The sequence below is a fragment of the Melopsittacus undulatus genome, chromosome 3 (assembly GCF_012275295.1).
Source record: "Melopsittacus undulatus isolate bMelUnd1 chromosome 3, bMelUnd1.mat.Z, whole genome shotgun sequence".
NCBI lineage: Eukaryota > Metazoa > Chordata > Aves > Psittaciformes > Psittaculidae > Melopsittacus > Melopsittacus undulatus.
The window spans coordinates 45,707,111-45,725,461 of NC_047529.1; the positions used below are offsets into that span (position 1 = coordinate 45,707,111).

The following is an 18,351-nucleotide window of genomic DNA, read 5'->3' on the forward strand; positions in this document are numbered from 1 at the left end:
TAATTGGATAAGGTTAAAGGTGTATTTTTTATGAAACAGGCTGAAATTGAAGCTCAGCTAGCTAGAGAACAAGAAGAGGAAACCAAGCACCAGGCAGTGCTTGAACAGGAACGTCGTGATCACGAACTTGCAATGAGAATTGCCCAGAGTGAGGCAGAACTCATCCATGATGAGGCTCAGCTTGATTTAGGATTGCGCAGGTATGGAATTAAGTGTTTCTGTCTCTTGTATAATTTGCTTTTGCTCAAAAACTGTTTCCATTTTGCATCTTTCTACATCTGTAATTTAGTAGGTGCTTGTGAATATGACTGTAGTTCTCTTTTTGAGTTCTGGCAAGGATGGTAGCCAATTTAAGTTATGATTTCTATGACTCCTTTAAACTACTGAATGGAATTTCTTCAGTGGTAAGTATAAATTATACCTTTCTGGTACAATAGTACTAGTTGTATCAGTGTCATGATTGGTAAGTGTTTTAAGGTATAATTAATATATTTAACATAGATGGGTTTGAAAATTAAGTTTTGTGTTACACTTTCTTTTTTGGTTTTGTTTTGTGTGAATTTTTATGTGTCACAAGAAGTGCTTGGCTTTTGGTATATGGATCCATGTTTCCTGAAGACCAAGAGCTCTTCACATGTAAAGGATGATGCTTTAGAAGCAACTTAAAAGTTTCAATAAAAATTATACTTATTGGTCAAATTGCATAAGGAGACCTATAAACATGATCACATAATTGGTGACTTCATTAGTGCTAGTCTACCCTGTTTGTTCTTGTTGAAAGAAAGGGTGTAAGAAAATCCCAAGTGATTCAATGAAATTTCAAGCTTCCAGATTTGTTCTCTTTGTTACTCAAATTTTATCTAGATATATACTTTTTAAATAACTGTATGTCTATGTGAGATAGCTGGGTAATTTTTTTTTTCATGTACGATACTGGTTTTTAGACACACTAAAATTACTGTGGTTTTGTCCTCAGTTAAAAAATAGCTGTCATATTGTCTCAGATAAGATTTTGATATACTCAGATGTCCAAATGCTTCATAGGCAGCATTCTGGAGATTTTCATACTTCACCTGTTTGGACTGTGGTGCAATACTTTGAAGGTAAACTCAAAGTCACTCTAGTGCAGCAACCTGGCAGAATTCTCTTAGATACAGAAGAAGGAAGACAATAGGAAATAAATACTTGGACAATTCAGTACTTTTCAGTCAGCTCTAGTCTCCCCAGTGTTTTCAGCTGCTCTTGAATGATTCTGGTATTTGTCTTGTATAGTCCCAGCATGGTAATGAACTAGCCATCCTGATACTTATGACTGCCAGTTTCTCTCCACTGTGTAGGTAGCAGTAGGAGCATGGAGATACTTTCCTGAATGATCGGAAAGTGCAGAATGGTTTGAATATGTTAACACAGTGATGTAAATACTTTCTTGAACAAGATAATATATATAAATCTAAAAAAAGCAAGAGAGAGATTTTTCAGCTTATTATGAGGGTTTTTTTAACCATTAGCAAATTTTTTCAGTTTCTGCAGTCTACTTCAAAGAGGTTTAAGTATGTCCAAAATTTAAGAAAGTGCTTTTAATTTCCACTTTGATTTGATTTTGTTTTGGCTTGTTTAGAAACAAATAAAAACATTCTCCAGACTCCAATGCCTTCTATGGAAATCCAGGCGTAGATTTCCACTTAACTGTAGGAATTGGCTAAAAGATAGAAACTGTGGGAATTCTCTGAAATTAAAACTATTTATTAGTTTGAAGAAAACATGTACTAATTTAAATAAATTTTCAAGACTTACTTTAACTGATGTCAGTTAAAATTTCACTAGTGTCTAAATAAGTTATATTCTGTTGTCTTCTGTATTCAAGACAGGCATGTTATCATATGATACACTGAAATCCCTGTGAGTTTTATGTATGTATATTTGCCTTTTTTGTTAAATTTTGCTTTTGTTGGATAAGGCAGGTATCACTCCATACTGAATTAATGCAGTGTAACTGGTTCTACAGTGTTTTCACACAATTTTGTAAATTATAACTTCCTGCTTATATTTATGTTGGCATGAATAAAAGGGTATTTTTCCATTGTGCTGAACTACCTGTGTAGTGAAAATAGCAAGAACAAGGTGAATTTGATGTGCCATTTTGAAGGAACTCTTGTATTTTGCTCATTTTTAGGGAACAATGTCATACTTGCTTGTTGTCATATTTGAAAATGAGTAGTTCCTACCTCATTTCTTTTCTCCTTAATACCTTGCTCCATTCACCATTAGTTTTCATAGTTATTTAAGAATTCATAAGTAGTTTCTCTGAAAAATATACTCTTTGGCTGTCGAAGAAGAATTGTTTGTTGTGGCACTAGATAGACCCATTTTTTATTTGTGCTTATTCTGTTCTGAATACACCAGACTTCTCCACACTTCATACAATTGTATTGCTCATCTATAATTTAAAGCATGTGTCATAGGGATTTAGTGCACCTAGAGGTGAAATAACATAAGTGCTTAGCACTTAAATAAAAAATTAGTTAAATAATAACCATCTGTTTTCAACTGCAATATTTTTTAATTATGTGTCTATAGCATACAGCACCAAAATAAGCTAGCCTCAGTAAAGTTGGTGTCTGTATATCTGTTCTGTGCCTTCCATGGAGCAATCCAAATAAATTCTAATTTGTACCATATTCAGTGCTACATGTGTGTGCATGTTGGTCTTCAGTAAGACAGTTGAACTCACTCTCTTTTCACAGCTTGTATGAAGAAACCATTTGTCCTCTTACCAGAGTACCTACAAGAGAATTGCTGTTATTTCTTATTATGTGCTTATCCAGGCATAACATACAGCAGTAGCATGTCTCAAAATCTTTGATAAGATGAGAGAGCAAGAAATGCTATGATCCACCTTTTACTTTTTCACATTATTAGAAAGGTAACTATGAAGTAGTCTGTCTAACATAAATATCTTTTATTTGCAGAGCTGATGGAACAAAACTGCAAATGACTGCGTATGGCATTTTTTCTATTTGGATTCTCTAATAGAAAAAAAGCAATACTAATTAATTCAAATAAAATTGATACTGTCCTCTTATTTACTAATACCCCATAATAATCTTCACATTGATTTGTAGTACCTTGTATCCACTACTTTGCTGATGTCTAATAAACAAGTTAATAATCTAATATACCTAATAATATCAGTTTAAAGATTATTATGTAATTAGTGTAAACATTTTCACTTTCCATCTGTTTTGCCCTGCGCTGTGTGATTTATTTCTCTTTGCAGAATCAGGACTGTATGTATGCATATTAGAATGGAAAGGGATTTAAAATAAGTAGCCTTTTGTTTTATACCCTTGAATTAACATCAGTTTGGATGGCAAGAGGCTTTCACAGTTAAAAAGTCTGTTTTTATATTAATATTTTTGTTTTATGCTTATTTATCAATTTTCTTATAGGGAACAAATGGCCACAGAAATGTCAGAAATATTGTCTAGGTAGGTGAGAAGATAACACCAAACAAATCAATCATTCATAAAAAGAAATCACACACATGAAATGGGTTGAATTATTATGGAATGAAAAATACTGGAATCTGGGGCGTTTTAAGTGCTAAGCAGATAAAAATTATTTCTTTCAGATATATTTCCTTTATCAACACCTTTTTCAGCAATTATTTTTTGATTATATATAGAAAAAAAGAATAAGAATAGTTCACGTACCCTGGTATTTTGTGCTCTGTTCTCTTTTCACCTTTCATATAATGATAATAGCAAACTAGGCTCCACATCTTTCAAAGGAGTGTTTCTACAGATTCACCACTGAGTTAATGAGGTTATTTAATGATAATGTAACTGTTAGTGCTGTTAATAAGAACATCTTCAAGTTACAATTTCCTTCAAATAAAAGCAGTTTTGAAAATTAGCATGTCAAAAGCATATTAAAACCCCTCTTAAGACATATAAACAAAATCCCCTTCTGAGATTTCGTGAATGCTAATGCAACATTTTACACACAATGCGGGAGGAAAGGAGAATGGAGATTTTGATCTGAATACAATTCTTCTGGAACAGTCTCATGCTAGTTTCTGTTAGAATACTAATTCTCTGTTGAAATAAATTGTTATAATGTCCTCCATATCAGTGAGTAATTAGAAAGTATTTTGTGCAGCTTGAGGACAGAAATAACCTTTTGACATTCATTTTCTGAAGCTTACATAAGAAGTAAAATTGTTTAGTTTTAAGAAGTGAATCTGTTGTTAAGCAAGGTACTATGCTGTGTATATGTAGTCTGAAAGTGATCAGTCTCGCATGATTGATGGATTTTCTAGTTGTAGCATTGAAAATTGGGAATGCAGCTGTTAACTAATTTATTTCTTGCAGTGGTATTTTAAGAATAAACAATGTTGTGTGTAATTAAATTTGCATGTGAATTTAGATAGCTAGTTTATATTGCGTATATTGATACAGTTCCAATAACAATGGCCAATTCTTAGTGTGCAAAGTATCACAGAACTTTGGGCCAAAACACAGAAGCTCTGTGGTTTTGGTTGAATTCAAAATACAGTACATCTTACTGCATGCTTGTTTAACTTTTTTTTTTTCATATTCATTACCACTTTTCATACACTTGGAACTCTTCACTAGGCTGACAGTTTTTTTTAAGTCTGAAAATACTGTTCATGATACATAACTTTTGTCAGATTGAGTGGTGAAATATTGAACAGTGAAGGCTGATTATCAAGTATGATGCTGCTCTTACTGCCAGAATGTTATGCTTAAAGTCATGTAGAAAACAGAAGAATGATCTGCAGAGTGCAGAGTAGCACTGGAATGGAAAGACTAAGCCATTCAATTGGATTAGCATTCTTAAAGATTACAAGTTTAACCAGAGGTCTTACAGCCTGGTTCTGCTGCTCTAAATTATGTAGCAAGCTCTTAGAATGGTGGGTAGTGTTGCTAAATAAGGAAAATCCATAGGATTTGTCAAATTAGGTTCAAGAAGGTTAGAGACCAGGCAATGGAAGTTATATTTATCAGCAGTCTTTTAACATCATACAGGTATGCCAATGATAACAAAATATTAAAATATGTGTTTTGAAGGAGACTGTAATGATTTGTTTAACACTTACAAGTAGTGTTTAGGGTGAGGAAAAGTTCCTGTCCCTCATCTATGTACTGGTTAAAAGTCGAAGAGGTAATTTTTCATGTCAGACTTCTCAGACACCATAACTGGAAGCTGTGTGTTGAGTCAGATTAGTAGTGTGAGTAGGCATAATTAAGCTGATGCTGCAATAAACAGTAAGACACTATTTTAATTACATTTGAAGAGATAGTTCAGTTACTATTAAAAAGAACATTTGGTTAAACAGATTGTTTTATTCTATGAAACTTAAATTGCATTTGTTAACTGCTTTCAAAACTGCTACATCTACATGGAGCTGTTAACTAAAAAGGGAAAATAAACAACATCAAACTTCATAAGACATTTATGGAAAAATAAACTTCAAAATTATATTAACTGGATTATAAATACTGTAATATGGTAATAGTCCCAGAAAAATACTGTGGCGTGCACAGACTTCAAATGAAAAGCCCAGTTTCTCCTGGTTTTCCCTCCTGTGAATTTTTAATGTGACATATTACATTAAGTATTTTGCTACCCTGTTAAATATCTAGTTTATTCTGAACAAATCCTCTCAGATCCCGAAAGATAATTCAGTTTGCCTCATGTTCTTAGTCTTGGGCATTATGCAGAGGTTGGTAAAATCATGTGGCTGTTCATGAAGTCCTTAATGTTTAAAAGTATTCTGATCATCACTGAACAGTGTTTTGAACTTTGTTTATATCGAAACAATCATGGGAAGTTTGCCCCTCCTAAGGGAGAGTTCTTTCACTTCTCATCCATACAATTTTTAAGGAAAAAGCAAAAGTAATAAGGAAAAAAAATCTGGTTTATCTTTATATACATACAGGTAATGTTTGTTTGTTTGTTATACAGATAACCTTATACGTGTTCTTAAAGATGATGGAGATTTTGTAATGATTTCTCATTTCCATTTGCTGTTGACTTTGCATACTACCTGCAAGATAAATACCTTTTGTCTTTGAAACACTGTTTGTGGATGATTCTTTTTATACTGGTCAGCCTTTCTTCTGAGAGTTTCTGAGTTCTGAGAGTTCTTCTGAAAGTTCTTCTGGTCTTTTTTTTGCCTTGGTACCTCTTGATGATTTCTTTTTCCTTCTCCCCCCTCCCCCCATGAATAAATAATGCCTTTGTCAGGCAGCTAATTTATAATTAATACAGAATTAATTTGATTTCTTCTCTCAACTTATACTGGAGTCAAAGACATGGAATATTTTTTATTGTCTTGTAACAAGGATTTTGTCCTAGTCCAGTTCTAAACAGCAGGAAAACCACCTTTTCTTACTTCTTGTCTGCTCCAGAAATACTTTCCCTTATCTGTTTTTATGAATGTAATTAAAAATGTATCTATAGCTGCTCTTTGTTGCCTGTATTCTACATTTTGATTAGTACTAAGAAAAATGTACACCAGCCTGGGGTGATGTACACATAAATAGAATATATATCTTTTCACGCATAAGGAGTAATTATTTGAGAACTCCTTTTAATGTCTAGGCAACAAATCAGGTTATTATGTGATTTTGGATGTAAAAGGTGCTTTCACTTTCTCTTGATCATATGAACATCTTGAAAATAATATGGTACTTTGCTTTTAGTTCAGTCTCTTTGCTGCTGGTTTTCATTGTAATAAGCATGTTGCAGTGTTGATTTGGGGATCTGTTCATCATGGTGTAAAATTTCCTGTTTCATACTTTAAAAAATGCATTTATATTTTTTAAAAATTGCAGGGGTCCTTCAGTTCAAGCTACGAAAGCTGCCGCTGGTACTAAGAAGCATGATCTCAGTAAGTGGAAGTATGCAGAGCTTCGTGACACAATCAACACATCCTGTGGTAAGTTTGGTTTTGTTTGGTTTGGGGTTTTTTTATCTGATTTGAGAAGTCAAGCTGTAGTTAATATGAAAGTTGTTACTTTCTTCCTATGACAAAGACAAAATCTTGCTTGTGTATTTATTCAGGTTTGAATGAATGTTAAATTAGTTTTACAAGGTTATATTTCCCTAGAGGGAACAGCAAACTAACCTATTTCCATATTGAGGAAACAGAATTTCCTTTGTTACTTCCTTTACTGATTGCATATTTGTGATGTTAAACTGCTTGGGCCATGAGATATGCATTATAATTTTTTAATTAACTTGTCTCAGTTTTGTGTATTTCCACAAAGTGAATAACAATTATTGTGCTTTACCAAGAATATGTGTGGTCTAAGAAATATTTTGCTATCGCTTCTTGCTGTCATCAAAGAAACGAACATCATGTAAAGCACAGGATGAATATTTTCTGCCTTAGATGTTCAGATTATGATATAATTTTCAGAATGTGTAACTTAATTTGGGAAGTTCACAGTTGGGACATTAATTACTTTTCCCCCAGTGTTATGAAGACAGAAGCACAATAATTATTACGTTCTTAAATATCCCTGCTTCTGATTGAAAGCAGTTGGTTAATTTCTGATTTAAGATAATTGAGAATTTCTCCATGGATGTAGAAAATGGAAACAAACCCATTCTGTTCATTTTTATTTAAAACCTGAAGTTAGCTCCAAATTTTGACTGTGAATCTATTTTTTTTTTTTTACATCTGAAAGACTGGAGCAATGTTTTTAGCTGAATAGGTGGTACAGTAATACTAAATGCTAATTTGTTTTCACCCCTAGTGAAGCCAGTTTGGGTACTCTTCAGGTATTAATGAAAATGCTTTGCAATTGTTCAGTCTCTTAGTTTCATGAAATTCAGAAAAACTAAAACATGTCTAAAAAGTGAAAGAATAACCTAGATCTGAGCAGTCACATTGCCAATTTTTTTTTCTTTTTCTCAGTTGCAGACATAAAGTTCAACAGTGAAATTTTATCTGGCTCTGAACTGTTTGACTTGTGATAAAGTCAACAGGCAAATTTAGTGAAGTGAAAATTTTATTTGTAATATTTCACTGCTCCATATCTCACAGTAGAACAGCTACTTTGGGGGCTGCCATTACTCTAAAGGTGAAAATGATATATAGTACTAAAGGGACTTTCTGGGCCATAAAATACAGGCTCTGTTGCTGCAGAGAATAAGGATTTATTATATAACATATTAGCATTAAAACATGCTCTAAAGTTCTTCACCTCAGTATAGAAAAACATTTCATAAATTATTTTTCTGGTTTTTCTCACTTTTCCATTCCTTCCTTATTTTTGAGTCAGATATTGAACTGTTGGCAGCTTGCAGAGAAGAGTTTCACAGAAGGCTAAAGGTGTATCATGCTTGGAAATCCAAGAATAGGAAACGTAATGCAGAAGCAGAACAGCGTGCTCCCAAATCAGTTACAGACTATGGTAAGGAAAAACAATTTTGTGTTTATAATAATTTTGGTGACCATGTTACAAAGAAAATATTTCTAGAATGACTTTTGGGTTTGCTAAGTTGAAGGAAATTCTTGAGTTTCTTTAAAGAGTATTTTTATATTGGCTTAAGGTAAATATTTGAAAAGATAGGAACTGACAAATACTTTGCAGAAAGAGTACTCTCAGGAGGCCCAGATGTACTGAATAGCTCTCCCTAAAACCTTTTCTCATGCCATCTCACGTCTGTTAAAAATACTTCTTGATTTGCTACTGCAGTAAATGATAATTTTCAATTTATGAAACTGTGGTTTGCATTTTGAGACCTTTGAGGCTTGTTTTTATGGTTGTTCTGAACTCTGTAATTAAAAATGTTTCTTTCTGAGAGTAGTTAGAGTTCAGTACACAGAATTACAATGAAGGGTAGAGTTAGAGGTTCTAAAAATAGTTAGAATCCTAGAATTGTTTAGGTTGGAATAGACCTTTAAGATCATCAAATCCAACTTGCAAACCTAGTAGTACCAAGTACATCATTAAACCATGTCCGTAAGTGCTACATCTCCATGTCTTTTAAATACCTCCAGGGCTGGTGACTCCATACTTTCCTGGGCACCCCATTGCAATGCCTGACAGCCCTTTCAGTAAAGACATTTTTCCTAATATCCAATCTAAACCTCCCCTGGCACAACTTGAGGACATTTCCTCTTGTCCTATCACTTATTACCTGGGAGAAGAGACTGACACCTTGCACTCATCTATCCAGCCTGTCCATATTCCCTCATAGATCATTCCTACCCTGAAGCAGATCAACTCTCCTGCCCAGCTTGCTGTTCTCTGCAAATTTACCGAGAGTGCACTTGATGCCCTCATCCAGATCACTAAAAAAGATACTGAGCAGAAATGGCTCCAGTACTGAGCCCTGGGGAACATCACTTGTGACTGTTTTCAAATAGTCCGTTTAACAGAACTGTGTGGGGTTGTTTTGGTTTTTTTTTTTTTGTTCTTTCTTTTTTTTGTTTCTTTTGTTTTTTTTTGTTTTGTTTTTTTTGTGCTCTAAAAAGATTGGAAGGAATTATTCTCTGTTATGTAGTATGCTGTTATATTTAGGGTCCTGACACAAGCAGTGTTGGTGATACCGTTTTTCTCTCATAATTTTATTCTTTCACAAGGTATAGGTATATATAGACATAGATGCAGATACTTTTAAAAGTGCTAATAGTTTCCTCATTTACAGTACTGTAAGCCTTACATCCTTCAGGTTCCATTCTCTTTTTAAAAATTTTATGAGTGTTGACATCCCAGAAACAAAAATTGCAATATCAAGTTTTATGTAGTTCCTGCTTTCTTATTAGACTGTCATTCTGCTGATTTCATAGATGGGTGTTTATTGTCAAAGCAGAGCACTAATGATAATAAGTGTCAGTACCTTTCAAATTCAACAAGGTATTGTAGGAGTTACCGTATTTAACACTTGCAGACCTGAAAATTAGGTGTTTGGTTTCTGGAGCAGTATTTGCAGAGTGAATTGTTACTGTCTTCCTGCCACCCACCCTTAAAGTCCAGTGATTGTTATAAAAACAATCTAAGAAACTAATGGAATCATGGCAAATGGATATCATAATTTAGTTGGATCTGTCCTGCTGTCTTCTGATTACATGATTCTTGTGTTCATGACCATGCAGTTGATGGGAGAGGCACAGAAAAGGGAAAAAGGGCAGAGATGCTTTCCCCAGAGTCCCGTTAGCCTAGGATTAGAGCATTGTCCCAGGACATGAGGGATACAGACCCCAAGGGGCACAGGTGCCCTAGTTACTGTCATTGTTATGTGTTTATATAAAGTTGTCTCTTTCCCCTTGATTAATTTACTGAGTTACATGCATTGCTTGAGCATTAAGTGAGAATTTGAGCTTTTCAGGAAACTTTGGTACAGATATATGGCAGGTGAAATCTGGACCCCTGGAAAAGATATTACCTAAGAACAGGTCTGTGTGGCCATGCCTAGTAACATTTTTTTAAAGCAAATTTATGACTGAAACAGCAAGAAAGGGCATTTGAAGCACTTGGGCAAAGTGGTAAGTTGCTCTGAATTTGAGTTTATAAGTTCTGTCTGGAGTTAAATGGGTAAAGTAAATACTCATGCACAGTATTGCCAATGGGGAGTGTTAAAGAGCACTTAATCTTTGGATTTGTGTAAACAAAGCTTGGAATGTTCATGTTCTTATCACAGACATTTACAGCATGATTTTCAGTGCTTTTCATCCTATTTCTTTACTTTTTTTTTTTTAAATACAGCTTTGTATTCCTAAAGAAACATTGCAGTTCAGAAGAAAGTCAATGAGAGTGACCTTAGAAGAGGTTCTCATTAGTGTCTGAAGTAATCTTTCCTACTGCAGATAATTATACTACATGGGCTTTTCACATCTATGCATTACAGTGATCTAAGGGAGTAGAAAGTAAGAAGGGAGTAGAAAGGAACCCTGATGTCTTAGCTGTGTAACGTAAAAGTCTTTTAGGTGTATGTGCTTCAAGTAATAAAATTTTTTCCTACTGTCTTTTCACTGATGTAATATGATTTTACAGGTATTCCTTAATTAAGTTCATACATTCATTATAGAAGCTAAATGTTGATTTGTGTTTTATTACTGGAATAGGCAGATTTGGTATTAATGGAGGTCTGGATTTTTTTTCCAGCAGAAATGTAAAAAATTAAAAGGAATACATTAATTAACTAGATTTGTCACAGCAGCCTGTGTTTAGCATCTATACAACTGAGGTTTCATAACAAGCATTGCAAATTGTTGAAGTAGTCAATTCCAAAATTAAATCCTGATGAAAATAGAAGCAGTTGGATATCTTTGAAACTTGAAGAAAGGAGACATTTTATATGTCTGTGAGCAAAAAAAATGAATAAAATAGTTCAACGTCTGTAATTTTGTAACTAGGATTTCCATTTGTCTATCACCAACATTGGTAAAAAATACTGAGGTAATGAACCAATATCTTATAAAGGATCAGCACTTTAAAGTTTTGTTCAACATGTAATATTTGTTCACAGATTTTGCGCCATTTTTGACCAATTCACGTAAGTGGGAAGATGGTTATTTAAGCTAACTTTGAAGAATAGGAAGACTTGCGAGCTTTATACTAACATTAATTAATCCAGTGTTTTGCTACACATATGCACAAAATTTAATTGTTAAAAAAACAAAACCAAACCCCAGTCTATTTAGCATTTGGTAATGTTATTCAACTGTTGGCAGTTGCATGTTACTCTAGTAATTTACGAATGTACTTCATGAGATCCTACCTATCCGAGTAGTCATGGGAAGGAAGAAGAAATAATCTTTTTATGTACATTGTTTTAAGGTATGCTCTCCTATTTTTTTCTTTCTTTCTTCCTTCCCTCCTGCTCCCCGCCCCACTTCCAAGAAATACTTTGCGTGTTCTGACATTTTTTTTACTGTCTGTACATGACTTTCTTGTAGCAAAACTCTGGAATCAAAATAACAGCTATTTTTCTAGCACAGAGACTAACATTCAGATGGTGGTTTCTTTTGAATAAAGCAGTACAGTTCCATAGTACTTAAAAGTAGAAGCTGTATTGGCTGCTTAGCATTCCTGTCCTCTAGATTGCTTCTTGGATTTAGGTATGCATCAGTGTAGAAACAGGCCTCAGCAATAACCATTGCAGTGCAAAAAGTGAAAGCACTTATCTGCTGTGATAGATGTTCAGACAATTTGCAGAAAATAGAATTAATTTCCAATAAACTGTAAGATACATCTTCCTGTCTGTTAGTCTTGTTCATAACTGTAAAAAATGCATTAGAAGTGATAGTAATTTTTAGTTTATTAGATTTTAGCTCAAAAATTAGGTTGGCCGTTTAATATGCAATGGATGAAAAAAAGGAATTAACTTTCAATTATGCCTTTATGTTGAAACATGGAACTGTTAATACTGTTTTTTTTTTTCTTTGTAGAGATGTTAAAGATTCATACTCAGAATTTCTTGAACAGGGTATTTATAGCAATGTTATTGTAAACCACTAAAACAAGATCAGGAATAAATTTTTGCAGGAGGCAGTTATTAAAGGAAAAGATCTTGCTTGTAAAAGCATTTACTGTTTAAACCTGATTATGATAATGTTTATATAACATTAAGATGATTTATCAATTGATGGGTTAACATAAAGTCTTTGCTTTTATCCGAAAGAAAGTTTCTAAGTCTTGAAAAGTGTAGGACTCTGCGGGAGTCCAAAAATGCACATGGGAAACATTTACCAAAAATATATGAGGCTTCTTTATTACTGTCTCTAGAAGTTTGGTCTGTTGATCTTAATGATCTGAAATAAGCAATTTCTTTAAAAAAAGAAAGCGATCAGAGAGTAATTCTAATGCTGGAGTCTAGGACACAGAAATTGAGGCTGAAAGGTATATTGGGAGGCAGCTTTATAATAAGCAGCATTTGTTGTCAGCATTGCTACTAAGTCAGTAATTTTTAACAGCATTATAACACCCTTCTGTGTTGACTCTCAAAAGCCTTCAAGTGATGTTTTGTACTTTTGTAACTGAAAATGCTTCCTTGCTCTGTGACCTTGTTTTGCAAAGAGATGGACTGAGTGTTTCTGGTTAGTAAGAAATTTTATATGTGAAATTCAAGTTTAAATATTGATTTAAAGCAGAATGTGTTATTTTACTCACTTTGTTTTGTCTAAACATACTCAGTGCCACTGAGCAACCTACAGAGCAACATAACAGATGAAGTAGTTAACAGGAACTTTTCCTCACTGGTATGGTAGTTAAAGTGATTAAAAGAATTCATATTATATGAGATGGGAGTAGTCTTTTGACTCAATGAGACTTCGTATGACCTTGTATTCAGAGAGTCTCTCAGGTTTTGGAGGGTTTGGAGGTTTGTTTTTTTTCTTACTTTGTTGATTAACCAGGCAAGTCATAATTCAGTTTTCTTGTTTTCTATTTTTTTTTTGTTTCCTTGGTTTTGGGTTTTGTTTTTTTTTTGGTACAAAAGCTCAACAGAACCCAACAACCCAGCTACCAGGCAGACAACAGGAGATTGAAATAAACAGGCAGCAGCGTTACTTCCGTATTCCCTTCATCCGTCCTGCAGACCAGTACAAAGATCCCCAGAACAAGAAGAAGGGTTGGTGGTATGCACATTTTGATGGGCCGTGGATTGCTCGACAAATGGAACTTCATCCTGACAAGGCACCCATTCTTCTTGTAGCAGGTTGGTATTGAAAGCTGAATTGAGATGCTGGAAAAGTTCAGAGCTGGTAACTTCAGCAGAAGAGGCTGATGATACAGTTTTTTCACATTGTATCCTCATTTTTACATCAGCAGCTCTTGTATAGGCAGAATGTGAGGATTTGGGACTGCTGTTAATAGTGACCAAATGATACAAAATATCCCTTGGAGATGTAACCGATCATGTGTTTTACATGTACATGTACTTTATCTGAGAATCCAAATGTGAATTGCTTTTTTATTAGGTGTCCTCAGGTTATTCACAGGAGAATGTGTGAAGATAAACATCACAATTCATCTGTGAAAGTTCTACCTGTCATTGCATTGGTTTTTTAGTCAGCTTTGGAAAATTACAGCAGTTTGTATCAAAACAAGTTGTGTGTCCGATGTATTGCCTTTCCAGTTTGTTTAGTACGGTGCTGATAGCAAATTGAAGCTTTTACCACATTTATGCTGCCTAGATGGGGAACTAGCTTTTTAATCTTAAACATCTAAAATAAAAACTAAATGCAGCAATGGATAGGTAGAGATTGATCTGGTGTTGAAATGCATCTTGTTCTGGAGGATAATAAAGGGGAGAAAACAGTGGAGAAATGATCTGTATTTTGAGGTTTTGTATTTAACTTAGAGACTGAGGAAAAGGCCATAACCAATTTGTTTAGCTTCAAAGTGATGCTTTGCTAGCAACAAAACTCCTTTTGTTTTCTGCTAGTTATTTTTAATAGAATTCCATATAGCAACTGTGCCTGTTCAGTGTCAAAGCCCCTACCTAAAAGTAGCTCTGCTGTTGTGAATATCACATGGAATGGATCACCTATTAAAAATAAGATTAAACTATAGTGAGTGAGCTACACTCCTTATTTCATTGGGTTCCTTGTGTCAGTCCCATCTGGTAAATACTGTGTGTTTAGCCTGAGAAGCTGACAGAATAAGAATACTGTTTACTTGGTCAAAACTCTCAAGTTCTTAGTTGCTTTGCCTCTTTTAAACAAAATAAGAACAGAAATTTACTCTAGAACTGTGTAAAACTCAAAAGTGTAAAAAAAATGCGGTTGTCATCCTGCAGTGGTTTTCAGGAGAATATATAAAGATGCTGATCTTCTCTGCTTCTTTTCTTTGTTCCTTTTTGCTTGTTTTTTAAGCACAATTTTGTCAGTTGCAGCATATGATACTAGCTTTTTTTTTTTTTCTGACATGCTTTTCTGCTCTGTGTGTCATAACAAAATGAAACCAAAAATCTCTGTCTGCGGACTGATTTTCTCATAAGCTCTTCAGTCTGTTAACAATGCAGAGCTTGAAAGGGGACATCTAATTAAGAAAGATCTAATCAGTCTTTGTTAATGGGATGTTTGAATGATGTAAAACCTTTTTCTTCTTCCCTTCATCATTTCAGGTAAGGATGATATGGATATGTGTGAGCTTAATCTTGAAGAGACTGGCTTAACTCGAAAGCGAGGTGCTGAAATTTTGCCGAGACAATTTGAAGAGATTTGGGAGCGCTGTGGAGGTATCCAGTATCTTCAGAATGCCATTGAAAGCCGACAAGCTCGTCCTACATATGCTACAGCTATGCTGCAGAACCTGTTGAAATAAATGGTCATTTTGCACAGTAGCGTTTGAGAGGAGAACCCTTGCCTGTGATACAAAGGGAAGAGTTCCTCTGCACGACAGAGGACATAAACACATTCTATAATCATATTAGAGATGTTTAATATAAAGTGAACAGATTTTATTAATCATGAGGTTTGTTAATTTGTACTTTATGACGTTTAATTTCTGTAGTGACTTTTACTAGGTTTGAGGACCTTGAAGAAACTTCAGTCAGTGTAGCTTGTTGTGTTTCATTTATATGTTGCATTTTCTTTAACAGTTTCTGTTATAACTCTTTACATTTGGGTACATATTGCTACCACCTTTTTGTGAAACCCCTCTTTAAAACACTGAGTCCTCAGCTTCAAGTGGTGGCCTAGTAAAGACATGCTGTTTCTAATAACTGGAATCATGAGGCCTTAGCTTTAACTTCTGTTCTGGAGAAGTTGGAGTGTACTTTTATATAATCTAAGACATTTTATGTCCTGATTTGAAAACTGGTTAGTGTCTGTATTTACTGACTTTTTCCAGCAAATGATGGGAAATCCTCCTAAATTTGAGACCCATAAATTCCTATTTAATGTGTTCTCTGTCTTGGTTTAAGAGAAATGGGTTTCTGTACATTCTGAGAAGAGCATTCATATATGTCAATACTGTGTAATATTGGAGGTACTCAAAGAATGTACTGCTCATTAGGGCTTATACCACTTCTCTGTTAGTTTCTTTTTCGTTCTGTTTTTTCTCTTTCAGTACAAATTTCCTTATACTTTTCTTTTCCTGCCCAAATTTTGATTAGGAATTCTTGGACAGATTGTTTATCCAGGTAGTATAATTTCAATATATTATGCAAAACTGTCCAAGACTTGTATCTGGAGGCATATAAGATTCAGGATAGCATAAGGGAAATATGTTCAGCTTTTGGTGGCAGTATAACTTACCTGAATATAGAGGCCTGAGCCTCAGAGATCCTGTTTATTTTAGTTGTAATGAGATGCTCAAGGTCTGTATCTTCTATAGATTGTATAAAACTTTGGTCCAATAACATAATGCATCATCTTAATGCTATGTGCTGATGAAATAGCTACAATTTTTAGTATACTGGAATATCATATTGATTCAGACACTGAGCTTTATCTTAATCTCCTCTGTCAGGTTTCATAGCTTGCAACAATTCCCTTATTAAGCAGTCTGTTATGGGAGTATTTTTGGGTGGGAATTATTAATTTCATTCAGTTTTAAGATGCATCTTGTTCACTTATGCAAACATTATTTCACCATGCTGGCCATTACGTCAACAAATTAAACTTGATTATTTATTATCTTTCTGATAGGAACTCAAAACATAAGTAGCTTGATGTCCAATTACTATTCAACCTGATGTCAACATGAACTGTTTCTCTATGAATTTACAAAGTTTGCTTACACTATAGAATAATTTCCTCATTGTTTATTCAGTTTGAAACCTCTTGGAAACTTAAGTATATTTATGCATTTAAAAACAAAAATAATAAATTTCTCTGAAGCACAGAGAAGGCTCCCAATGCATACATCTTTTCCAAACTCAGATGGTGGTTGCATGCCACAGTCTGCTTTTTGTTATAAATGCACCCCTTACTGTCATATGTGTGGAGATACTTGAGCAATATTTATGGGCCCACCGCATCAGGGAATCTCAGTTTCCCCTACCTACCCACTTCACTCTTCAGTCATGTGGTTTCAAACAAGAAAATATTTTCATTTTACCCAAATTCTTCACTGAAGCAGTAATTTTGTCTGGAAGATGAAAGGAGAAGTGCATCAGACTGCTGGCTAGCAAGTTGTGTACAGACCTGTACAGTGTTGCATGAGTCTAAAGGTTCTGCTTATGAAATTAAGATTACTGCTTTAATGTGTTACTGAATTGGAACTTGGTTTCAAGACTGCCTGTCTCCAGAAACTTGGCACTGCAAGAAGCTATGATTGTTCATGAGATACAAGGAAGAAAAATCAGTGAACTGATAGGGTCGAGGTGCCTTGCCCTGTATTTATTTCTATCTGGATTTAGCTTCTTGACTTAATATATTCATTCTCAGTTTATTTATATATATATGAAACAGATCATATGAGACTGAACATGGTAAGCATGTGTGTATGTACATACACTTATTTTTGCTTAAATATTTTAGTATATATATATATGTGTAAACACACTCATGGGGACCAGTCTGTTCATTTGATTATGCCAGGATTTCCTTGACTGGCATCAGAAAGAATATCTATTTTTCAGAATGGGGTATGCAAGAAATCTTGTTAACTAAACGACAAACAATTATCAGCTATCAGGGAAATTAAATTGACATTGAAATAGTGGAAGAGGAACTGGTGGCTGGATGTTCTCAAACGAGGTGTTCCCACTTCTCTGCATTGTTCCTGCAGTATGCCTTAGACAGGCAGAAGATGCATTCCGAAAATCAGGGTAGTCCAGTTTGTTGGTTGGTTGGTTTTTGTTTTATTTCTTTTTTTTCTCTGCACCAAAAGCAGAATCTGCTTTGAGTTTTACTGAACTTTTTGTGCAGCAAAATTAATTTTCAGTTCATTTCAGATTTTTATTGGGTTTTTTTACACATCAGGCAATATTGAGCTGCTTACAGATTGTTTCTATAGTCCTGTCTACAGTGTCAGATAATTATGCTGCTGGTTAATTTGGAGAGGAAATAAAAGGCCTGGGAAGAGGGCTGATCTGTAGGATTATAGTGTTCCTAATGCCCTTTTGATCTGTGGTTATAGCGAAACATTTAATTTGTCATTTTAAAGCGAAGTGATGAGGTAAACATGTTGGCTTGGTTCTGTGCGTTTGATTAAAAGGAAAAATAATAATTCATCCTGCCTCAGTGAAGCTGCCCACCATAGTTGAGATCTGCTGCATGAAACACTCCCCAAAACACAGGAAATGTAGAAAGTTACCATGTGAGACTCCTCCCTGATTAGGTGACCCAGGAATAGGAATTCCCTAGAGAATGTGACTTCAGAATCACCAGGTCATTAAATACCTGTCTTTCATCCG

At 34.5% G+C, this 18,351-nt stretch overlaps 1 protein-coding gene across 1 annotated transcript in view; it reads left to right on the forward strand.

The window, feature by feature from the left end:
- Positions 1–18,145, forward strand: part of MYO6 (myosin VI) — a 109,776-nt gene extending 91,631 nt beyond the window's left edge. Inside the window, exons 28-32 of the mRNA XM_034060373.1 lie at positions 40–200; positions 6,864–6,967; positions 8,319–8,450; positions 13,483–13,701; positions 15,112–18,145. Of these exons, the coding sequence (XP_033916264.1) occupies positions 40–200; positions 6,864–6,967; positions 8,319–8,450; positions 13,483–13,701; positions 15,112–15,311 (816 nt within the window). The 3' untranslated portion in view covers positions 15,312–18,145. The remainder of the gene's footprint in view (positions 1–39; positions 201–6,863; positions 6,968–8,318; positions 8,451–13,482; positions 13,702–15,111) is intronic.
- The last annotated feature ends 206 nt before the right edge of the window (positions 18,146–18,351 follow it).